Source organism: Lepidochelys kempii, chromosome 9 (genome assembly GCF_965140265.1).
Source record: "Lepidochelys kempii isolate rLepKem1 chromosome 9, rLepKem1.hap2, whole genome shotgun sequence".
NCBI classification, from domain to species: Eukaryota; Metazoa; Chordata; order Testudines; family Cheloniidae; genus Lepidochelys; species Lepidochelys kempii.
In genome coordinates this window covers 96,086,324-96,111,857 of record NC_133264.1, presented here as the reverse complement: position 1 = coordinate 96,111,857, position 25,534 = coordinate 96,086,324, and the positions used below count along the sequence as shown (strand labels likewise).

The 25,534-nt window shown below is 47.8% G+C and overlaps 1 protein-coding gene across 4 annotated transcripts in view; it reads right to left on the bottom strand.

Moving 5' to 3' along the window:
• MCF2 (MCF.2 cell line derived transforming sequence) overlaps positions 1–25,154 on the bottom strand; it is a 96,496-nt gene extending 71,342 nt beyond the window's left edge. For 2 of the 4 annotated variants that reach the window (XM_073358419.1, XM_073358421.1), the window contains exons 1-2: positions 24,791–25,154; positions 2,101–2,169 (exon numbers count right to left, since the gene is read on the bottom strand). In XM_073358419.1, coding sequence (XP_073214520.1) covers positions 2,101–2,169; positions 24,791–24,899 — 178 coding nt within the window. In that variant the 5' untranslated portion in view covers positions 24,900–25,154. The remainder of the gene's footprint in view (positions 1–2,100; positions 2,170–24,790) is intronic. The other 2 variants (XM_073358422.1, XM_073358418.1) reach the window with 2 other exon arrangements.
• Between the last annotated feature and the right edge of the window lie 380 nt (positions 25,155–25,534).

The following is a 25,534-nucleotide window of genomic DNA, read 5'->3' as shown; positions in this document are numbered from 1 at the left end:
GATCTCAGACACATCCTACAAATACCAGACAGGGTGATTTGGGGCATGGAGGATCTGGGGAAACACTGCAGCATTCATTGTTGCTCATTGTAGCCTCTGCTGCCAACCATCGGCATCATTCATGGTTGCCGGGGACTCACTGTGCCCTCATGCCATGAGCCTGCCCTGTTGGATTCCTGCCCAGTTGCTTTGAGGGTGCACCGAAGGGATGGGGAAGAGAGAGAATCCTGGCATCTTTTCTCCTCCTATTCCATCATTGCACCTATGCAACCCAGGGCAGGATTTTTTCATAAAAGTGTATCCTCATTGCAATACCAACAGGGTGTTACTGGCACCTGCTGGTGAGAACAAACAGTTCGGTACTGCAACATGGAAGTGCTGGAGAGAAATCCAAATGACCCAATCCAAAAGCTCCATGTTTTCATGATCCTGAAACTGAAGAGAAAAATCATACACTTTCCATGGGGTTTAGGAACAATCCAATGGAATTCTTTATAGCAGGGTGTACTAGGTGGTCTGCCCCTGTGAAGACCAGAGACCAGTCAGCATTGTTCTTTAAGACCAGGTGTTTGGGCCAGGTAGAGGGAATGATCAGACCCACCGGGTTAGGCGATTCCTATAAAGAGCTCCATTGAGGTGGAGAGCTACAGGAAGCAGGCTGGTTCCTGTATAGGCCATGGGGCAGGATGACTCCAAGGCAGATGGCTCATAGGAGGACTGAGGAAGACCTGCCAGAAGCAGGGAGGTTCTGGCAAGAATGGCCTAGGTCAAGGGAACTAACTGTTGGATCTATGTTGAACTGTTTATTCTTGGGTTTTTGTGAAAGATTGTCGGTGCCCCCAGTAAATGAAGCCCTGAGGAAAAGGGCCCAATCAGGGTATGGGGTCCATCCTTCTTGGACTGGGGAGAAAGATGACCAGCCTACATAGGGATAGAATTTTCAAAAATTCTGCAGGAAGATCATCATTTTCTAATAAATTCTTTGGTACGATTTTCAAATGCCCCTAAATCCCATTTTCAGACGTGACACTTGGGAGCCTAAGTCTCACTGAGCGTCAATGAGATTTGGGCTCCTAAGACACTTAGGATCTGATTTTTAAAGGTATCTATATGCCTAACAATGCAGATAGGTGTGGAGGTGCTTTTGAAAATCCCAGTAGACACCTAATTACCTTAAACAATCTGGCCTTTAGGCACTTCTGAAAATTTTACCCTTCGGTTTCTAAGGGTACAGCAATTAAACACCTGTGGATGGCCTGGGTCAGCTGACTTGGGCTCGCAGGACCTGGGCTGTGGGGCTGTAAAATTGCTGTGTAGACAGTCGGGCCAAGACTGGAGCCCAAGCTCGGGGACCTCACGAGGGAGGAGGATCCCAGATCTCAGGTTCAAGCCAGAGTTTGAACAGCAACTTTTAGGCCTGCAGCCCGAGCCCCATACGCCCAAGTAAGCTGATTCAGGCCAGCCCCATGTCTTTTATTCCAGTGTGGACATACCATAAAATCACTTTTGAAAATGGGACATAAGGGGTGCTATTTTCAATAGAACCTATCTTCAGGCAGGAACTTTCCTCAGGAGGGATCAGACGAAAAACTAAGAAAGGACCTGGGAATTGGCCCCTAAAATGTTTCAGTATTATGGGCCAAATTCTAGTTTGGGTTTCAAAGGCACATTTCCCACATAAAAGAGTTAGAACTATCAAAACTATCAGATGTTGGGGTCTGGGAGGGGTAACCAGCTGTATCACTTAATCTCTGTATCAGCATACTTAGGATGTGATGACAAAGAAGTCAGGAAAAAAAGGGTTAATACTTGTAAACTGGCCACAAACCTATAGAAACATATTCTATTTCAAAGCACCATACTTGTGAATGCTCTAAATGTATGAAGAGTGGAATATTTTGTAGCATGGCTTGAGAAAGAAACCTAAAGCGGTCTTTCAAACTGCCACAATGTTTTATTAACAACACTTCTAGTGGCACCAGAGATGACCTGATGAATAATCGCCTGTGTATAGTATCATTTTGCCAAACAGTGCATAGGTTCATGCAGCAAATTAAATTACTTTACACAGAGAACATGGGGAACATTTACCATACTCACCAGAAAGAAAAGCAAACTTCTTCCTCAAATCGTCACTGATGTCCTTTGCACAAAGGGGAATTGTGGTTTCTAGCAAACACAGCAAAAACAAAACAGCTAAATGCATCCATTAGTGGAGGCTTATCACTACTCCACTAAACTAAATATTTAAAAGGTCACACCTAAGAACACTGTATACCTAGGTATATACATTTCTTAACTCATCAAGCAGATCAAATGCCACAATACAGCAGTAACTATCAGGTGTATTAATTACGTTAAAGATAACATGTCAGGGTCATCTTGACATGTTAAGAATACATGCCTGTATTCAACAGGATGTAGGGGATACTCGGAACGTTTTTTGGTTTGTTTTTTAAGTAAGCTACAGTTACAGGGGGATGAGGTGGACGAGGCTTTCTTCCGGCAACTAATGGAAGTTACTAGATTGCAGGCCCTGGTTCTCATGGGAGACTTCAATCCCCCTGATATCTGCTGGGAGAGCAATACAGTGGTGCACAGACAATCCAGGAAGTTTTTGGAATAGGTAGGGGACAATTTCCTGGTGCAATTGCTGGAGGAACCAAGTAGGGGCAGAGCTCTTCTTGACTTGCTGCTCACAAACCGGGAAGAATTAGTAGGGGAAGCAAAAGTGGATGGGAACCTGGGAGGCAGTGACCATGAGATGGTGGAGTTCAGGATCCTGACACAAGGAATAAAGGAGAGCAGCAGAATACGGACCCTGGACTTCAGAAAAGCAGACTTTGACAACCTCAGGGAACTGATGGGCAGGATCCCCTGGGAGAATAACATGAGGGGGAAAGGAGTCCAGGAAAGCTGGCTGTGTTTTAAAGAATCCTTATTGAGGTTACAGGGACAAACCATCCTGATGTGTAGAAAGAATAGTAATTATGGCAGGCGACTAGCTTGGCTTAACAGTGAAATCCTTGCTGATCTTAAACACAAAAAAGAAGCCTACAAGAAGTGGAAGATTGGACAAATGACCAGGGAAGAGTAAAAAAATATTGCTCGGGCATGCAGGAGTGAAATCAGGAAGACCAAATCGCACCTGGAGTTGCAGCTAGCAAGAGATGTTCAGAATCACAAGAAGGGTTTCTTCAGGTATGTTGGCAACAAGAAGAAAGTCAGGGAAAGTGTGGGCCCCTTACTGAATGAGGGAGTCAACCTAGTGATGGAGGATGTGGAAAAAGCTAATGTACTCAATGCTTTTTTTGCCTCTGTCTTCAGGAACAAGGTCAGTTCCCAGACTGCTGCACTGGGCAGCACAGCATGGGGAGGAGGTAACCAGCCCTCTGTGGAGAAAAGTGGTTCAGGACTATTTAGAAAAGCTGGACAAGCACAAGTCCATGGGGCCGGATGCGTTGCATCCAAGAGTGCTAAAGGAGTTGGTGGATGTGATTGCGGAGCCATTGGCCATTATCTTTGAAAACTCATGGCGATCGGGGGAGGTCCCGGACGATTGGAGAAAGGCTAATGTAGTGCCCATCTTTAAAAAAGGGAAGGAGGAGGATCCTGGGAACTACAGGCCAGTCAGCCTCAGTCCCTGGAAAAATCATGGAGCAGGTCCTCAAGGAATCAATTCTGAAGCACTTAGGGGAGAGGAAAGTGATCAGGAACAGTCAGCATGGATTCACCAAGGGCAAGTCATGCCTGACTAATCTAATTGCCTTCTATGATGAGATAACTGGTTCTGTGGATGAAGGGAAAGCAGTGGACGTGTTATTCCTTGACTTTAGCAAAGCTTTTGACACGGTCTCCCACAGTATTCTTGCCAGCAAGTTGAAGTATGGGCTGGATGAGTGGACGATAAGGTGGATAGAAAGCTGGCTAGATTGTCAGGCTCAACGGGTAGTGATCAATGGCTCCATGTCTAGTTGGCAGCCGGTAGCAAGTGGAGTGCCCCAAGGGTCGGGACCGGTTTTGTTCAATATCTTCATAAATGATCTGGAGGATGGTGTGGATTGCACCCTCAGCAAGTTTGCAGATGACACTAAACTGGGAGGAGAGGTAGATACGCTGGAGGGTAGGGATAGGATACAGAGGGACCTAGACAAATTGGAGGATTGGGCCAAAAGAAATCTGATGAGGTTCAACATGGACAAGTGCAGAGTCCTGCACTTAGGACGGAAGAATCCCATGCATCGCTACAGACTTAGGACTGAATGGCTAGGCAGCAGTTCTGCAGAAAAGGACCTAGGGGTTACAGCGGACGAGAAGCTGGATACGAGTCAACAGTGTGCCCTTGTTGCCAAGAAGGCCAACGGCATTTTGGGATGTATAAGTAGGGGCATTGCCAGCAGATCGAGGGATGTGATCATTCCCCTCTATTCGACATTGGTGAGGCCTCATACTGTGTCCAGTTTTGGGCCCCATACTACAAGAAGGATGTGGAAAAATTGGAAGACGTCCAGCGGAGGGCAACAAAAATTATTAGGGGACTGGAACACATGACTTATGAGGAGAGGCTGAGGGAATTGGGATTGTTTAGTCTGCGGAAGAGAAGAATGAGGGGGATTTGATAGCTGCTTTCAACTACCTGAAAGGGGTTTCCAAAGAGGATGGATCTAGACTGTTCTCAGTGGTAGCTGATGACAGAACAAGGAGTAATGGTCTCAAGTTGCAGTGAGGAAGGTTTAGGTTGGATATTAGGAAAAACTTTTTCACTAGGAGGGTGGTGAAACACTGGAATGCGCTACCTAGGGAGGTGGAGGAATCTCCTTCCTTAGAAGTTTTTAAGGTCAGGCTTGACAAAGCCCTGGCTGGGATGATTTAGTTGGGGATTGGTCCTGCTTTGAGCAGGGGGTTAGACTAGATGACCTCCTGAGGTCCCTTCCAACCCTGATATTCTATGATTCTATAGTTCCCTCCTCTCAAGAATCCCTTGGTACTTCCCAGCACAGCAAGCTGTATGTTTCTGTTGACAGCAGCAGTGTCAGAGAATGGTATCTTGTGAAATATACAGGGCATTTTATCATGTCATGTTTCTTAATTCTGGAAAAATTAATGCACTCCCAAAGCAAATAAAACTCTGCAGTCAGCCAAGCTGTTTGCACAAAACACGTTAGAAAGATTAGAAAGGTTCTGATGCATCATGATTAGATTTCTAAAATTAAATAAATAGGGAAAAAGAGGCTGTCAGCCATCTGTAGTGTACCATGACCCCGGCCTCCTGCATCTCAGCAGAATTTTATGACACAGAGAGAGAGAGAATGAACAAGGATTTGTGTCCATTAGAATATTATACCACAATGTGTAAATGGAGTGATAGCTTAAAAATAAAAAAAACACTCAATTTACACTGATTGAAGGTGCTGGAAACAAATATTACTATATAATGTATGTCCTTGATAGGGTAAATATGATCATTTTAAACACACCTATATGCCATTAAGTCTGTGCTTTTTGACACTTAAGCTTAAATCTATGTTTCTTTGATAAAACTCTGATTTCAGGGATTATTCTCTTGGCTGTCTGAAGTCCTGACACTGGGTGACATTCCACTACCTCCTTGGCTCACTGGGATCATTTCTTACTCGAATCCCTTTACTGGCATCAAACATCGCTTATGTTGTTTTATTTGAGTGTTTCCCCAGCATTCAGTTGCATACCTTGCTATTTTCACTCCCATTCACTTAAACTGTTCTGTTTGCTCTTCACAGGTCAAGCCTGGGCCCAGTGATGTCAGCCGTAAAACTACTTATTTCAATCATAGAATCATAGAATATCAGGGTTGGAAGGGACCTCAGGAGGTCATCTAGTCCAACCCCCTGCTCAAAATGAGATCAAGATTTAGCCCTATTACTGTTGCTTACTCTACAGAGTTAATTTTACTCCCAAGGGAATTCTGCGCACAATATTTTTAAATTCTGCATATTTTATTTGTCAAAATAACACAATATAATCATACCATGTTCAATTATTTGCTAACAAGTATTTTGAAATAACTTACCAAAATAACTGAACATGGTGTGATTATATTGTTATTGTGTTTCTGTGTTATTTTGATAAATAAAATATGCAAAAGTTTAAAATTTTTAATTTTTTGGTGCAGAATTCCCTCAAGAGTACCAGGGTTCTGTGTGGTGCAATCTGAGTGCGGGCAACTCGATGGAGAGCTAGGTGCTGTTGCGGGGGGGAGTGTCCTAGGTGCACAGGGGCTCGGTGTAGGGTTCTGGGTGCAGGGGAACCCAGGTGAAGATAGTTAGGGCTCAGTGAGGTGGGGGGCTCCTGATACATGGGGTGAGGCTTAGCAGGGTGGGGGTTTGGGAGACTCAGTGGGGGGCTCCAGATTTCAGGGGGGGGGCCTCAATGGGAGGGTTCCCTGGTGTGTTGATGGGGGAAGGGTTACTGTACAGGGAGCTGCTCCCCTTGTCTGCCCTACCCCCTTGCATCCAGACCTCCCTACACCCAACCCCCTGCTGAGCTTCACACACACCCCCCTCAGAACTCTCCCTCCCAAGCCCCTCCTGCGGTGCAGAGCTTCCTGTAGCCAGAAGAACTTTCTGGGGATTGATCTGACCCAGCCCTGCACAGAGCAGCCGGGAAGGGAAGGGGGAGGGGAAACTCCATCTCCATCCTCCTCCTCCTCTTCCTCCTCCCCCCATCCCCCCGCCCAGCCAAGACTAATGTCCCTGGCTGGCCAGGGAAGCCCCAGTTCCCCTTCCCCCCACCCAGTGATTTACTTCTCTCCCAACTGCCCGAACAGAAGCATCTGAGTTGCCGGGGAGGGGTGAGTGAACACTGGTGTAGCTTCTCTTTGCTTCCCCACCCCAACAGAAATCATTTTCTGTAAGGAAGCAAAGGGCATCTGTGGGAATGGGCATTTTTCTGTTGCACCACAATGGCGCAGAATTTCCCCAGAAGTCGTTCATCAACTTCCTTTAGCTCAACTCAGCTAGCCCTCTCATCTACCCTGATGTACTTAATGACAATGGTACCAGAATGTCTTTCTTCTCCTTTGCCTTCAATTTGTCCCATCAATCAAGGTCAGCAGCTCTTGTTCTTCATCTCCAAGTGTTCTTGCCAACTGTGTCATCCAACCTGAGGCCAACCTTCTTCATGTCCTCCTTCACCATCTCAAAGCACCATTTTCTAGGTCTTCTTTGTGGTCTTTGTCCCTTGACTACTAGCTCTTGTACTCTCTGGCCAACACACCCCACACCTTGTCATCTCACATGACCCGGCCATGTCAGTTGATATGCCCTCAGCTTTTCTGTGATGGGGGATAGCTGCATCATGGCTTGTACCATTTCACTGGGTAGCTCTCGTCTTACTCAGTGTCCACTTTCGCATTCTCAGTTTGGCTGTCTGAAGTAGCTGTTGTTCTCTCTTCCTCATTGGCGATCATTCTGACCCCATACATTATGGCTGGCCTAATCATGATCTTATATACTTTGCTCTTTAGTTTACTTGGCATATTCTTACTGCAGAGAATTCCCATCAACTCCCTCCATTTACACCAAGTGCTCTTCATGTGGCTCCTAACGTCCGCATCGACATTCCCATCATGCCTCAACCAAGATATTTAAATTGTTGCATAGACTTTAACTCTATGCCAGCCTGTTTTACTGACTTCTCGTTGTCCCTCTCAATGAAGCATTGCATGTATTCAGCCTTTTGTCAGCTGATTTGTAAGCCATTTCCCTCTAATGCAGCCTTCCATAGTTCTAGGTCCTTTTCCAGTCCATATTTCTCTTCACAGCACAACATAATGTCCTTGGCGCAAAGTGTGCTCTACTGAGCTGATCTCCTAATCTCCTGCACCAATATGTCCTTTCCAATCACCAATAGGAATGGCCTGAAGGCCGATCCTCGATGTAGAGCCACCCTTGCAGTGAATGACTCCCTGCAGCAGCAGCTGCTTCTCACAACCATTGTGCTACCGTGGTACACGTCCATGATAGTCTCAACATATGTCTCCGGCAAACGGCACGACTCCAAGCATCACCAGAACAATTCTCCAGGCACTCTGTCATAAGCTTCACAGCTTCCTCTGTGCTTTTTTGCCTAATCTTAGCTAATCTATATACTCCTTTCTCCCCCTCCTTCTTAAGTGGTCCTGCACATAAGGCTTTCAGTGCCTGACCCTTACTTTCTGCCACTGCTCTTTTGGCCATTTTCTTTACCAGCTTGCACTCCATTCTTATTTTCTGCCACCACTTAAAACTTTCCTCCTCCTCTTTCATTGCCTCCATTTTCATTGCCGTGAAATTTCCCTTCTTTCATTAGTGCACAAGCTGCCTGTGGCCAAGCTGTAATACGCTCAGATATTTTCCCCCAAAGCCTCGTTGGTATCATTGTGGTCAGTTTGGCCATTGTCCAACCCCTGCAGAACCTCATCCTTCAATCTCAAATTAAACTTCACTACCCACAAGCCTTTATCCTTTGTTCCACAGCTTGTATTTTGTTCCCCATTAGTCTTTTCACCCAGAAGTACATTACAAGCAATGGATGTTGCTGCTTTGCAATCTTGTCTCCCAGGATCACTTTATAGAAATGTGATCGACTGTAAAAAGACTCTGTCTCCACCCCCAAAGAGTTTACAGTCAAAGGCCTTGATACTATAGTCAGATCCACATGTGCAAGGACCAGGACCCCACTGTGTTAGGCATGGCACATGCATATAAATGAATGCAACATTTGCATGCCGAATGACATCAGTAAACACAAATGCAGGACTTGAGCGTGCACTCACAGTTACAGGCTATGTCTTCGCTGTCCAAAAGGTGCATTTTCCCATCAAGATAGCTAATTTGCTATAAAAGTCTAATGGAGACAAAGCACAGGTAATTTTTACCTCACTGTAGCTAGTCAGGGTCAACCCTATACCCCACACCTAGGGATTGCCTTTTTTTGCAGTGAAGACATAGCCATAGGACATTGTTTGAAAAGCTGGCCCACAGAATAAACTACTGCGACAATAAAATAGAAAGATTTACAATAAAGGCACTCTTTGTTTGCCTAAATTTAGGAATAGGGGCAGAAAGGCTGATTTATTAATAGCTCTCAGAGAACACTGTTTGGCAATGAGGAGTTAACCTTAGGTTGGTAACAAAAGCACTTATTTTAAAAAAAACTAAAAAAACCCCAGTGTCTTTCCAAGTCAATGTTTAATAAGGAAGGCACTTATTTATCAGTTTGCATTCTTACCAGACTAGACAGGTTGCAGTGGATAAAGCAATTCGCTCCTTCCCCCTTTGAGCTGTGCCAATTTTCTTGAGAGCTTTTTTCACTGAAAAGGCATATTTGGGCAACCAAAACATTCTGGTGAATTTGTGTCAAATTCACCAAATTGTCTGGGTCTAAAAAAGAAAAAGAAAAAAAATTCTGAAAAGCTGAAACATTTTGCTACATGTCCTAAATTAAAGCTTTTGATTTTTTCTTCAAAAACTTTTTGTTTTGAATTTTATTCCACTTAAATCAAAAAAGTTTTAAAACTTCAGAAGCAAATGAAACATTTCACGTGACCCAAAACAAAAAAATGTTCAACTTTCTAGTTTTGCCAGAAAATTCAAAATATATTTATTTTTGGGTCAACCTGAATCTCCTCCCCCACCCTGATTCAGCCACAAACCAAAAACTGGTTATTTGCACAGCTCTATTCCCACTGACATTTAGATAGTCCTTTTTCCTCCAAGCAGGGCTGGCCTAAGGGAAAAAATGGCAGCCTGGGCGAACTTGTATTTTGGCGCCTTTGGTCCCCATGGGTGAGGTGCCCCCCGCCATGGCCCCTCTCAATCTGCCCATCCCCTGCCCCCCAACTCCTGCACTGTGTCTCCATCACCCATAACCCCTGCACTCCCTCCTGCGCCCACATGGGGAAACTGACCTGAATGCGTGGAGCAGCTGACATTGCTGCTCGCTCCCCCCTCGAACGCTAGGGGGCTGTGAGGTGGGAGCGAGAAGCGACATCAGGGCTCCCTGCATCCAGGTCACTTCCGCACCTGGGCTGCGTAAGGGGAGGGCAGAAGAGTAGCAGCTCCTGATGCTCACCTCACAGCACAACCCAGGTGGGGAAAGTGACCTGGATGCACGGAGCGCCCAGGGGGCCCACCCCTTAGGCCGGCCCTGCCTCCAAGAGAAATATCTGTTATCTGAAAACATGCATGGTTCACCAGCAGCTGTGCTGTTAGCAGACGCCAGTCACAGAATCATGGAATATCAGGGTTGGAAAAGACCTCAGGAGGTCATCTAGTCCAACCCCCTGCTTAAAGCAGGGCCAACCCCAACTAAATCATCCCAGCCAGAGCTTTGTCAAGCCTGACCCAGCCTGCCCACTCTTGTGCCTTTCCCACCTGCCAGCCTCCGAAAGATCAGCTATGCTACAGGACAGTAATTGGAGGGGAAAAAATCTATTTTAAACAACAATCCCTGATAATGAAGGCTATTTATCACTAGGGGCTTGTATTATTGTAGGGCCTTGTGGTCCCAAATGAGCTTATGACCCTGTTGTGCTACACACTATACAAACACATAGTGAGAGACCATCCTTGACCCAAACAGTTTACAACCTAAATAGACAAGTCATACCCACGGTGGTAGGAGAAAGAGTTCCCTAGAGTCACAGGTGGGACTAGAACCTACAACTTCTGCACCCCTGGTCAGTGCCCTACCCACTGGGCCACACTGCCGATAAGTTGAAAGGCACTTTTTACCTTCAAAGCATTGTGCAAACACTAACCAATCAATCTTCACAACACTCTCTGAGATGCAACTTAAGTGACCACTTAAAGCCACATACACTAAAGTGTGGGTGGCCTCGTGGGGGAGGGGGGCGGAGGAAAGGAGGGATGCGGCAAGCGGCAGGCAGGGGGGCCTTGAGGAGTGGAGGGACACGGCTATCAGCAGGGACCTCCGGAGTGGGAAGTGGAGTGGAGAAGAGGAAGGACTCACGAGGGAGCAACAGGTGGTGAGGGCCTCGCAGAAGGGGCGGAGCAGGGATGGGAAGAGGTAGAGGGCAGGCGGGGCCACCACGGCTCAGGTATCCCTCAGCAGGGTGGCATCAGCTATGCCAGGGGAGGCTAAGCCTCCCCTGACCTGTCATGCCCACCACCTATGACACTAAGGACAGGGACTCTGTCAGGTTTGGAACTCGGAAGTTCCTCGCCAACACCATGCCTTCCCCTCCAGCAACACTTTATTCACTTAAATTTTAAGTCTGTTTAAAGACAAAAGCTACTCCTCCCTGTCCATGGGGGCAGCTGAACCCTCCAACAGTGAGTGTAACCGACAGCTACACCAACACCACACGGAAGAGTGCCTCTCCCACCTTGGCACAGCGTAGCCAAAGACAAGCAGTGACAGAACCACTTGTGGGAAAGTTAGGGAGATGGGGAGAAGAGTCGGGGATTTTGTTGAGTGTCTGGCAGCTATGGGGAAGGACAGCAGACGAGACTGGTGGAGAGAAGGGCCCTAGAGCTGAAGATTCAACGGCTGGGAGAGAGTTTGAGTTGCGACTCATGCTTAGGAGTCAGGGTTGGGGGGGAGGGTAGGCTCAGCGACTGACAGTGATGGAGGCCCAGATTTTCAGAAGTGACTAGCATTTTGGGGTCTCCCATTCAAGACACCTCAAAGGAGCTTCACTGCCAGAGAGCGGGTACTCAGCACTTTCTGACAAACAGGCCATTCTAAGGCGTCTCCACTTGGCCACTCAAAACCAGTTACTCTTGAAAATCTTGGCTGGGAATGCTTGGATCAGGCAGCAAAGAGGCGCTTATGGGAGTACACTCCCTTGCAGAGCCTTAAGGGTTAAGGGAAGTCAGTGGCTCGACAAGAAAATATACAAATGAGACCACCACCCTTTTGGTAAAGGTCTAAGTGTAACCACTTCATGATCACATTCCCATTGCGGCTGTCACCTCGCCAGCTTCCCTCTAGCACTCCTCGGTTTGCATTCCTCACCCCATTCAACTTCCTGGGTAAATACTAGGAAAAATAAAGGCCTGGCACCCAATTCACCTTGCCTAAACCACACCAGGCAGACAACTGCTCTCAGATTGACCCTATCAGAGCAGTGCAGATACAAAACTGAACCTAAAACCAGTAGCACCTAGTAGAATCCTTTCTCCTGTCGTATCCCACAGGGCTTTACATATCATACTGATGTCCATGCCAAGCAAGTTTGACTTTCACTTTTAAGGTTGCATCTAAAAACATATGCAGAACTGGAGGGTAGATTGCCTGTAATAACATTTTACTATTCATTTCTATATACATACCCGGCTGAATATATAAAAATCACTCTGAAGCCATTGCTGCATTCAAGGAACAGAGCTGAAAGATTCCTCTGCCAGCCGGATTGTTGCTACAACACAGGGTTCCTGAGAACGTGTGAAGTCAGGAGGGGGAAGGAAGGGGAGTATAGTGGTGTGTGGGGGGCGTGTGGGATTGAGCCTTTACTCCTCGGGGGAGGGGGAGAGAGAGAATATGAATCTGTACTTAAGAGAACACTGCTGAATCTATTTCTGTCCTAGCTGGTTGGTTTTGTGCAGCCCAGAATATGCTGCTGAGTCCTCTTCCCTTCTGACTGTCTCCTGGGATGGATTTTAGGATTTGTACAAATTGAGGCTGTGAGAATGATGCCCATTCTTAGAAATCTTTCCTTTCAGGATGGTCAAAGTCCATTTGTTCAGGTACTTACAGTAAACTACACAGTTAATAAGGAGCTAGCTTTTGAGCTCTGACTCCCTCTGTTCAGATACACAGGCCCTCTGGCTTCATTAATATCCTTTTTAAAGGGTTCCCTGTCCCTCTCCCATTGCTTTCTTTCCTTTCTGAACTTCACTGTAGCCCACACCATCTGTAAACAGCAGCTGCACCACACACCTGCCAAGCCGACGTTGTAACTCATTACATTTTTATGATATTTATCGAGTGTTCTTTGTAACTACAAAGCCAGCTCTAAGTGTATTTAATTGAAAGGAGTAGAAATGTGTTTTATTGGAAGGCTGCTGCAACGCTGTGGGAAGCTACAATAGAGAGACATTAAACCAGGAAGATAATCCCTTGATCATTCTCTGTTTGCGCCTGCTGAGGACGCTATGCTCTGAAGAGGGAATATTTGTCTGGTGGTCAGAGGGGCCTGGGAAACTGGATCATTGCGTCCTATTACCCCTTCTCGCACTGTATCAGTTAGGGCCAGCCACTTAATCATGCTAAACCATGCTCTACCTTAGTTTAGTCATCTGCAAGCCTTCCCCGCCTCAGAAGGCTCCTGTGAAGTTGCCGATGTCTATAAAGTGCTTTGAGGCCACCACATGAATGATATTATGCAAGTGCAAAATATTCTTGCTTCAAAGGCAATGCATCTGCCAGGAAAGATTATGCATTTTGCCCAGAGTGCAAGGCAGAAGCTAGTCATTTTAAACTATATACTATCTATACAACCTATGCAATGTCCTACAATAAATTGCACACGACTGAGAAAAATCTACACAGGACATTAAAAACACACTGTGTTAAACAGGAAAGCAGCTCTTTTCCTCGCCTGCAGGGAACACATGATGCAGGCATGCTACCATAAGCGGGCAGCTGTTGCTACTGCCATGCACTCCAGGCTCATACTTTGAACTACTGTGGTACTAAATGTTGTGAAGAACACAACACGCACACACAGTGCCCTAGAGGCTCAGAACGCACCGACACCCACTGCCTAGATGTCAGTTCTGCCTGCACCTCCATCTTCGCCCACTCCTGGCCATGCGGCTGCTTCTACCGCAACCTTATGGCTGGAACTAGGTCCACTCTGGTCCCCCGTCACTAGGTCCACTCTGTTCCTTGAAACTCACCTCTTTTACTAAGCTGATCACCTCACTTTGGGGTACCTTCCTGCATCTAATCTCCTGCATCACGCTTGTTTGTGCTAGATGCGTGTGCAATAGTTCAGGTACCTGCTATGGGGGGCAGGGACCCTCGAAGCACCAATCAGCACATACATGACGTGTGCTTAAATGACACTCCTGTCAAACAGGTGTGAGCAGGAAGCGTGCCCTGGTTATCATCATGCAAGAGGAGGGCAGAAAGCTGCCCATATTTTCACAGGCATCTTATTTTCAAGGACAAAACTCTGTATTTTAATATTACGTTTTTATTAATACTCCTTGGAATATGGGACCTATCTTATTTACAGTAAGGTGTAGGCTAGTGACCTGAGCACATGGCTGGTAGCCAGGAACTCCTGAGCCGTCATCCCTGGCTCTGAGACCGACTTCCTTTGTGGCCATGGATTAGATCACTTGCCTTCCCTGCTTCGGTTTCCCCATTTGTAAAGTGGGACAATCACAGGCCTCTCAGGGAGGTTGTAGGGCTTAACACTGGGTTTCTGGCACAGTCCTGTATTATCCCCCGAAGAACCTCAAGTTTTAAAACAGCCCAACCTCCAGCCATCAGGCAGGCATGGACTATGCAGGTTCGTGAACATGTAGGATGATGGGCTCTGAGCAAGTGTCAATCAAAGGGCGTGTGCTTAGAACAAAACAGGTGTGAAATAAAATTACATTAGACTCTCCTGGGCAATTGGATACAAACAGGTTTCCTTAAGCTGCCGGACCTGTTTGTCTGTACCTGGCAAAGGACTTCAGAGCTCAGACAAAGCTGCAGTCTGGCCGGATCTGTGCTCCAGCCTTACATCCAGCAGGGAAACTACCTCAGCTCCTTGATTAGGATCTCCCTTCACTCCTTAAAGGGTGTACATTTAATCTGCATTGGCATCCAATGTATACAGCATCCTTATTATGGGAAGGCAGAAGGAACTCCACAGTTAAGGCTGCAACTGAGTTTGCATTATGAACTCCCTAAAATCCACAAACAAAAGGAACATCAGCCTCCAAATCAGTAGGTGAGGTCTGGGGCGGAGAGAATTTTTCTACCAAGTTGGAAGCAAGATGGCTCATGGGGGTTCTGTGACAGCAGCAGAAGAGAGAGACCGCGGGCGGGGGGCAGGTGGAGACCTCAGCAAGTCTCATCCCATGGAAATGACCTATAGGATGCCAGGCAGGAGCTCATGCTGGGACAAGCTTGGGGAGTCTCCCAAAGAACCAGGTTTTGATTTTAATTACACTGAATTCACCCAGAGCAACTTGGTGCCAATAGCCTCACTCTGGATTTACACCAGTGTAAGTGAGATCATAGTCTGGCCATAGAGCTTTAAAACTCTGGGCTGCTTCACCCCACTTAATACACACACATCTTTTTACACATACAACAGTGATGGACACCCGATAAATGCACGGATTTTATTAAGCAGATCCGTCTCTTACCTACAGTGAGAATGGGATTATTACACAAATTTGGCACCCAAGCGTGCAAAACACACACACAGTTGTGGGCCGGTTTGCGTGCACAATTGGCACCTCGGCACACTGCTGCTGTATGCCAATTACTGTAATGAGCCATTTGCAACAGCGGTTACCTGAACTACACATCCACTTGCAGTAAATGCACGCACAAATAAGGCACCAAACAAGATGCACAGCTGCTCACCCAAACCCCAATCCTGCAAAAACGTACACACCTGCTTCACTTTCCACACACAGCTAACCACTGAAGCCACTGGGGCTACACAGCTGAATCAATCCGCACAGGATCGGGGTCCCAATGCATTAAGGGAGAAGTCTTATATATCCATTTAGGAAAAAAGAATATGAGAATAATGATTGCTATTGAACTCAGACGTGACCAGAAATTCAACGGCTGCTATTTTATTCCAAAGCATAGCAGCCCTTCTCTTTACCGTGCTACAATGGCACAAAAGATATGGTAAAATATTGATGACATGGTCTCAGTTGCTCTGAATGCTGAAAACACAGCCTGCCTGATAGCAGATCCTGCCAGAGTTGGTTCTTCTGACATTTACAGTATCGCTTCTCGGCTCTATGAGCTAAGATCAAGTATAGTGGCTAAGATCAAGTGTAAGTAGTCTCTTGGCCTATCCAAGGCTGTGATCAAGCATCTTGATGTTTTTGGTCTTTTGGCCTCGAGATGAAAACTTTGTCTGTGTCTCTTGGACCTTGAAGTGAAAAAGTTATCTAAGTTATATCTGTTCTTATCAGTTTAATATCTGACATGTACTTTATTTGAGGACTGTATATTAAATTGATTTACAGTTTGCATGCTGCAGTGTCCCCAGGCTACATAAAATCTGTAACCCTTGCGAGTAACATTCAAAAGGCTTTCAGCCACAAGACTGTAAATGCTTAATTATAGCAAGTTAAAACCAGATTTTCATTAGCAGGTAAAGATTAGCAATGAGATAAATTAGAAAAAAATGACTTCTGATATTAAAGATACACTTCAACAACGCTGGGAAAGCCAACAAGCATCATCGGCTGGTTCTGTCAAAAATACCACAGCAAACCACCATCTGTCACATACTAATTGAAGAGGAAGTTCCATAAAGCTCAGGAATCACTGACATGCTTACGAAAGAAAACCGGCTCACAGTCTACTCTGCAATGATACAACATGCAGGCAAATCAACCCCACGGAAGTTTAACACGCACCCCGCACCTTCCAAATCAGGACACAGACATTACTTTCTAACGGGCCAGGTTTTGCTCACAGTTCCGCGCCCATCGCCCCACTGCAGTTAAAACCATGCTCACACCGGCTGCACACGTGTAGCTGCGGAGAAAATCAGGTTTTCGAATGCCGTACAGGGGCTTTTCACCATGTGGCTCTCATTGGCTTAAATCGGTGAAGCCATCCCTGAGCATATAAATTGGCCTCTACCAAGTAGCCCCTAACTCGGTTTCAGCATTGATGGCAAGGTGGGGCAGAGCTTTTACTGCACTGAGTGGGAGTCTAGTACCCACCACAGCCTACCTCTCCCACCATGGCTGCCTACCCAGCCCGGAGCCATTATTACTCACACCCACCAGCTGGGAGAGAGTCGCTGCTCAACCAGTAGCCCTGCTCCCCACCCCTCATGTTAGCCTCCAGCAATTAGGAGAGATCTACTGTCAAGACAAGGAGACCCAATCCAGGCCCATTACCAAAGAGGACCTGCTCACCACCCAACCAGCCACCTCCAGCCCAAAGAGCACAAGGTGGCCTGCTGTCCTCACTCCTGACAGAAGAGACCATAGGACAACCTTCTGCCACCCTTTCTGCTGCCAAAGACCTGCTCTCAGGTAGGGAACCGCACAGCGGAGCATCGGAGTAACAAGGTGGATCAAGGGCTGCAGGGTGTTGGGAAGAGTGTGGTACACAGGGAAGGAGTCTCCGACCGAGGTGGATGTTTATTGAGGGAGCCCCTTAGTGAAACGTTAGCAGCGCCTCACTGGTCATCAGCTTTCCACGTGGTGCTGAGTTCTGTGGGGCGCTGGGAGTCAGGCCGGGCCTGCAGAGCTGTAGCAGCTGGGTGCTCGCTAGGACTTAGGGTCTCCAACAAATGCAGATATACCAGCTGAAGAGCAGCAGCAAAGCAGCCTCAGCAAAGCGTGCTGGCTTCCCATGCAGACCCAGCCTTCGGACGGCAGCGGCCAGTCCACGCCGATTACCCGTACCCAACACGGAGGCGCCCTGCAGGGCGCACAGCGTCAGTGCCGGGGCTGAAGAGGGCAGCATTCCTTACGTTCGCCGCGGTGTCTGCCTCCAAGAAGGGGCACGCACAGAGGGAGGGCTCTGGGGAGCCCCCTGCTGGCCATATCCCCTTGAGCCATGAAGTAGCACCAACAGAACCAGCCGCCTTGCCATCAGAGCAATAGCAACGACATTTTGCCCACTCTCTATGCAGGTGCATTGTGGGAGGGGAAAGACTTCCCTGGCTCCTTTCTCCACCGCAAATGCACCTCCACAAGACACAGCAGAATACTGCACCTTCACCTCTGAACACTTCGTCCACCTAGCTGTTCATCCCAGCTCCCGTGCCCTGAGGTCTAGGTCACCGGGACATCTGGGGAACAGGCAACATATGCCATGGTTTCATGTATAAGGGCATCAACCTCTGTAGGACACAGTGGCTGAAGTAAATGGTAACTTATAATAATACTTCGCACTCTTTCAGCCTTTCATCCATGGCACCTCGCCAAGGCACCTCACAAACACTCATGAATAAGCCTCACAACAGCCCTGTGAGGAAGGAAAGCATTCCCCCCCCCTTTTTACAGAGTGGGAAACTGAGGCAGGGAAATTAAGGGATGTCTCCAGGTCACCTAGCACCGGTCTAACACTTGACATTTTCATTGTGTTTTAACAGCTGTTAACTAACCTGGTTGAAAATTCTAGTGTAAACACAACATGAACATTTGTTCCTAGACACAAATACTTCTCACTAGTCATCCCTAGGCTGCATCCTGGGGTTCAATAGAACTGACGACGAGCTTCTGTGTCCTGTCGAGGCTAGAATTTATACTTGTGTTAGTTAACATGAGAGAAAGCAGAAGAAAGAATTCAAGCGTAAACACTGCCAGACTTCCAGTAAGTGAGTCATGAATTGATTCCTAGACCTCTTCTTAAAGTAGTAATCCACAGATTGATTAAATAGCTCAGTGAAATTCACTAACCATTCACTTCTTAGCATACTGGAAATCAGAGATTACCAGCTAACCAAGCATAAATTATAAGTGTGTCATTGTACACAATGAAGTGGAGGAGAGAGAGGGGAAATTGCCATTCAGGCTCTGTGACGCTTTGTGGAACTTTTCACACGTGCAAGGAGAACACAATCCTAAGGCTAGCTGATCCATATCCAGGCAGGGTGTCTGGAGAGAGAGAGGGGCTGATCTGCGTGAAAACGTATCACAGATAAACTTCACAGGACAAGGGGGATCATAACATCACTATAGGATCTGATCAGCACAGAACCAAGCTTATGCAATGTCAGAGTCCACAACAAAACGGACCCTCTGTAAACCGTTAGCATGGAACCGCATTGTAAATTCCCCGGAGCCCCTCCAGCAGACACCGGAGTGAAGGAAACCCACATCCACAGAGCAGCAAAAACATCCAGAATCCTCAGTCATCCCCATTATACTCAAACTATAGAGACCCATATACCCGACAGGTAGCAAAGATATGCAGCCATGGAAAAGTCCCAGCCAGAACAGCTGAATGCTGTCAGCTGAACAGAAGGGGGCAGTTGGCTCAGAGCCAGTTCTGGATTTTGGGGGTCCACTAGTTCTGGGGACTGAACTTCTTGCTTCTTTCCTATAGGCCAGATCCTGCTTCCCCAATCAGAATAATGTCACAAAGGGAGTGAGCCTCAGGGAATTTTTCCCCCTCTGTATGGAGGGGAAATATGCCAAGTTTGTGAGTTCACGGGAGCCTCGATCCCTCAGCATCTCTATACACTTCCTGGCTCCAAACCAGAGTTAACAGCTAGCCAACTACAGAAGCTTTATTCAAAGCAGGCCAAGCAAAAATAAGCTAAATTACAGTCGGAGAGACTTTCATATTACCCAGTTCCATCACCTGGCTGCTAACCTCCCAGACTGTTAGAGCAACGTCCGACATGCTGAACTATGTGTGTCTAACCAGACCAGCTCTCTGTCTGTACCCACCCCAATGCCAGCTGAAAATTGGGAAAGTTAAAAGCCAGTTCAGCTCCGTTTTGGATTTATGTTTAACAAAAGAAATGCAATAGAAGTTTCTCAACTCCCACAATGCGCATTCATACTCACCCCCCAGTAAACAGTGTGGGCATTAAAAAACACTTGTACCGAGTCTTTCACATTAAGCTTAAAGCAATGTCTGAGCTTCAGCCAACTTAACTTTCCTCAATTTCCAACTTCAGTCGGTCTGTGCTTAGGAAAGACCCAGGAGTGAGACTAAAGAGGTTTTCCCAATCAGCATAGAGCTGTATTTGCCAAACAGGCATTGGGGAATATGCTTAGCATCTGCCCTCACGATGCATCATGATAGCCAATATTATCAGCTTCCAAAGTAAATCTAATTCACTACAAGGTAATTTAAAGGAGGGCTGCAGAGGCAAAGAAGAGCGAACTTTTCACATCATCTTCAATCTCTTGCAAATCTTTCTCCCTTTAGGCCAAATTCCAGCTTTGCATATGTATAGGTAAGAACCTCAGCGGGAGATGCAGATGCAAGGCAGAGGGTAGACTTGAAGGATAAATCCTGGGGCCTAATTCACTTGCAAACTTGGGAGCAGCAGCGTTGAAGTCTATGGAGTGATGAATTCCCTGCCCTTAGCCCATGTACCCTGTAATAATGGGAAATTCAATTCTGCAGCAAGGCCCCCAGTTTTGAAATAATTAGCTGTGTTGACATTTGTCATCTTGCAGTTTCAGAATTAACTCGCTGAAACAGACATGAGAGTCCACCACTTTCAGCATTGTTTCAGGCTGTCTGCAGACTTAGGCAGACAACGCTACATCAGTTTACACCGCCTTTGTTGTTGTAGGGCTTTCTTCTGAACCACAAGTGCCAGAAACAACTGTCTTTAAAAAAAGGAAGGGACACCGGAACCCAATTCTGTGTTAAACTCTGGAGCTGGGGAATCATGTAATCTTAAAGCCCTGGTTAAAAATGTGGCATTATTCTGTTACTCTGACTCAAGAAGCAAACACAGCAGAAAAAGTAGAGAAAACGTTTTCCCATAAGAAACAGTGGAAGCTCTCCCTGTTTCAGAGCATCATGCAGATTAGAGGCAAAGGTAGACTCTGATAATACTGAAGTCAATTACCCTCCCCCACTCCACTTTATATTTCAGATTACCTCCCTCCCACACAGCCTTGTTGTCATTTCACTTTTCTTATGGTAAACGACTGATAAAACATGAAATTGCAGGTGTAGAATCTGTGCTTTATGCGAACAGAATGCATCCTACATACTGTTTAAGATTCCTGTTTCTCTTGTGGTCCTCGTTGGGGCTGCAGCTCCTTGAATGGCTTTGAGTGATAATATTATTCATTTTCTGGACATCAGAATACAAGCTTACTATGTAATAACAGCTCTCAAATAGTATCTCCTATAACCACAGCTATAAACACGTTACTCCCTAAAGAGGCTGAAAGGACGTGTGTGTGTGTGTTGTGACAGGGTCAGGCCAGATGGCTACAAGAGAGTGCTAGAAGGCAGATATATTAGCCCCAGGTTAAGTAGGTCCCTTTTCCCTGGGTAAGGTAACAGGGAAGGTTCCAGAACAATCAGGAACTTTCTGGAAACAATTAAGGCAGACAGGCTAATTAGAACACCTGCAGCAAATCAAGAAGCAGCTAGAATCAATTAAGGCAGGCTAATCAGGGCACCTGGGTTTAAAAAGGAGCTCACTTCAGTTTGTGGTGCATGTGTGAGGAGCTGGGAGCAAGAGGCACAAGAAGCTGAGAGTGAGAAGGCGTACTACTGGAAGACTGAGGAGTGCAGGCATTATCAGACATCAGGAGGAAGGTCCTGTGGTGAGAATAAAGAAGGTGTTGGGAGGAGGCCATGGGGAAGTAGCCCAGGGAGTTGTAGCTGTCACGCAGCTGTTACAGGAGCCACTGTAGACAGCTGCAATCCACAGGGCCCTGGGCTGGAACCCGGAGTAGAGGGTGGTCCCGGGTTCCCCCCATCCCTCCAACTCCCTACTTGATACCAGAGGAGTTGACCTGGACTGTGGGTTCCACCAGAGGGGAAGGTCTCTGGCCTGTTTCCGGATCCACTAGGCGGATCATTAGAGACTGCAGGGATTGTTCTTCTTTCTTTTCCCCATGCTGGCCAGTGATGAGGCTAACTGAGTGAACAGCAGATTTGAGCCATGAAAGTGGCCAAACTGAGGGCTGCCGTGAACCTCTGAGGTGAGCAAATCCACCAATAAGCACAGGACCCACCAAGGCAGAGGAGGAACTTTGTCACAATATATACACACAACGTTGCCAACCCTCATGATTTTGTCACAAGTCTCATGATATTGGATGCTTTCCTTGAACCCTCTGCACTTGCAGTCAAGCAACTGTGTGAGAATCTCAGTTTTCATTTTTAAAAAAAAGTTTCTTCCCCTGGTGGTTGGGGGAAAGTGCCTAAAATGTATCCCACGGCCAGCCTAAAAAGGTCAGAAATTATGGGGTGGGAAAGAATCCCACATTTTTTATCCTTTTCAAAATCTCATGATTTGGAGTGGAGGCTGACACAACTGTTTCAACACTGAGAGCAGCCCAAATCATGGTCCCAGGCCTTCAACGGGACCCACACAAACTCATCCTTGTTCCCGTGTAGAGTCCCACAGACTTTCCAAAAGCAGGTGTAAAGGTCCATCCGCACAGAGCGGAATGCAGGACTGGGACCTGTGTTACCGGAGAGCGATCTGCCCAGTTTCCCCAGACTTCATTTACATAGTGTGGAGAATTGATGCATCACCGCTGTGTTCGTGCACTTACACTCACGCTGCCTCTCTAAAGCCCAGTCCTTCAGGAAAATAGGAGTTTTGCCGTTGACTCCACAGAACAGGATCAGACTCTATAGAACTGTTTTGTTTTAATTGCACATTCCCACAAACATCCTTTTCTGGCTCATGCAAGTGTTCCTTTGCATCACCAACCACTTTTACTACAGAACCTAATCATCTCTCCCCATGTTCTCCAATAAAAAAAAAATCCAGCCTAATAAATTCAGCTACGCTATGCAAAGGAATCGAGACAAACAGAAGGAGACTGTTAGATCTTTGTGTTAGAGTGTCTTCTTTGCCAGGCCTAGCTCCAAGCACATAGATGGCCCTTAAGAGATAATGAATGACATGTGTCTTCAGTTCTGGGACTGGGTGTGCTCTCTGTCACGATGGGGAAAAGCAGTGCCCATAGGCCCTGACCTTTTCCCCTGGGAATCCATTAAAGGATTATGCTGAAAAGAAATAAAATCTCCCCCAAAAGCAAACCCTTGGAAGGTTTATCAGCAAATTATAGAATCACAAAAGTGTAGGACTGGAATGGACCGCAGTAAATCATCTAGCCCAGTCCACTGCACTCAATGCAGGACTGTACAATAACTAGATCGTGGGCCATCAAAGGGAGCTCTGTTAAGGCACAAGGGCAGCCCATGGCCTAAAGTTACTGGGTCAAGTCACACCTGCTTTTCATCAGTGTAGCACATCCACATTAAGGGTTCACACTGATGTAACATCATCGATGTAGTCAAACTAGTAAATTTTTGAATGGAGACCTAAGTGACTCAGGAAGGGCAACAAGCAAGGAAAACAAGCAATCATACACAATTGTATACACATCTGCTGCTTTTTTTTAATACTGTAAATAGATCAATCAAGAGTTGATCATGCCCAGCTGCCATTCAACCTACCCATCATTAACTGGCTGACCTGGAACCATTCTGAGGCTTCAGTGCAGCAATTTGTAAAATGCTGATGGCTTCTACTGCGTGACTATACCAAACATGCAGGTGACTCGGAGCCTGCATAATCAATGCGAGGTTCGTCTTGGCGCATCACTGCCAGTCACAGAGGTTCCAAAACAAGTCACAACTTTCTGACCATCACGCAATCTATGAGCAAATAAACTGCAGCCTGATTTATACACCCAAAGCCCAACAGAAGGCCCACCAAAAGCATAAGGCAGAGTATTGCAAATACAAACAAGAGGGAGTCCTGCAGCAACACTGGCCAATGGAAGCCTGACAAAGGGGCTAGCATCCGATCACACACTTTTGCTTATTCCTTTTCGACAGTGTTCCCGCAACAAGAAAGGGCATGTCAGAGACACAAGGGGAAGCAGTGATTACTGTAAAAATAAGACACCCTTCTACATGCATAGTACAATCCATCAAAGCAAGCGTTATTCAGTGCCTTTTAAACAACAACCATCCAGCACTTAGGATGAAACCTACTAGAGACTTCTAACAAGAATTCACTTTAGTGAACTGTCTGCCTAGTATTTAGGCCCCAGTTCTGTAAACAGCTACACCTGTTTGATATTATGTATGTGAATAAAGTTAAGCACGTGCATAGGTGCATTCAGGATCCTGGCTTTAGAGTGGGAGGGCCCAGGTTATTCCCCCCCCCCAAACTAGTTCAGTTCTGTCAGCCATTACATTGCACACCTGTATCCGAAGTGTCACCCCCACCGCTCCGCTGGGTGCAAGGAGCATGGTATGTGGAAGGCATGAGAATACAGTACATTTATTTGTGAGCAACCTGAAGATGCAGAAGTTTGTCCCTTTGGCTTGGTAAAAAAAAAATCCGTCTTTAGGAAGCATTTTTGAAGGCATGCTCTAAATTAGGCAGGAAAATCGCTGCTGGACAGAAGAACTAGATGAGGGAGAACAAACAGGCCGGGTCAAAGAGACTAGGGGCTGCAGGTGGATTCTGGGTTTGAGTTTCCAATATGATTTTTGGCTTTCTTGAGTTTAACAATACTCCCCCCCCCTCCGATGTTTTCACACCTCCCCTTCCCAAGCCCCGCGCCCGTCCGGGCAGGTCAGCCCCCTCCTAGCACTTCAAACGGCCACAGAAGCAGTCCCCATGGCCGGTATTAAAGCTCCTGCCAGGTTTGGGCTTGGACTGCTGCCATCGCTGGGGGTAAGGCGCGAACGAACCGGGCAGAGAGCGACTCGCGTCCCAGCAGCAGCCCCGTGACCCCGGCCACCCCACGGAACTTTCGCTCGCTGCGGCACCGCGGCTCCGCCCGGCAGGACCCCGGGGCTGGGGGGCAGGGAAGAGGAGTCGGATCCCGGGGGGCTGAGGCGAAGCAGGGGGCGCCAGGCCGGCTGCGCACGGAGGGCGAGCCGGGGAAGGGGAGCGGTCGCTTACCGGCGACGCTGGAGTCGAGGCGGGCGGCGGCTTGCAGCAGGCAGTAGTAGCGCTCCATTTCCACCTCGGAGATCCGGATACGCTCCGGCGCGGGGCGCGCCAGGGCCATGCCCGAGGCCGGGCGCTCCGGCGCGGGGCTCGCCAGGGCCGAGCTCCGCGGGGAGGGGGATGCAGGTGAGTTGGTCCCCGCTGCCAGCCAGCCGGTCTCCCTGCTAGTGCCGGGCTGGACTCCCCATGCTCCCCCCAGCCGGGAGCCAGCGCCGGGATCGCCCCCGAGATTCGCTCCCCGGCTGCTGCTTGCCCGGCTCAGCCTGGCCCCTCGCCTCCGCGGCGGGCAGCGCCAGCCCCGGGCCGAGCCGCGCCTCCGGCGCTCCGGGCAGCCTGGCCTGCGCGCCCAGCACTGCGGAGCCGCCGGCTGCCCTGCTAGCCCAGCAGGGCCGCTCCCTCCAGCCCGAGCGCACGGGACCTTGGCTGGGAGTTTCCCCCGCTGGGGACGACTCGGGAACGCCTCGCCCTGCAGCGGCCGGGCACGGGGCCGTTCCACCCTCCCCGGCGCCTCCCGGAGGAGCGGCTGGCGAGGGGCAGGGGGCTGAGCCCGGCCCCCAGCCCTGCTCTGCCGCTGCCTCCCGGGCTCGCTGCTGCGCTCAGGGCGCAGCGGGGCTCTGCGCTCACGGGGTGGCCGGGATGCGGGTAGCCTTCCCCACGTACCGCCCAGCGGGACGGCGAGAGTCGGGTACGCGAGCC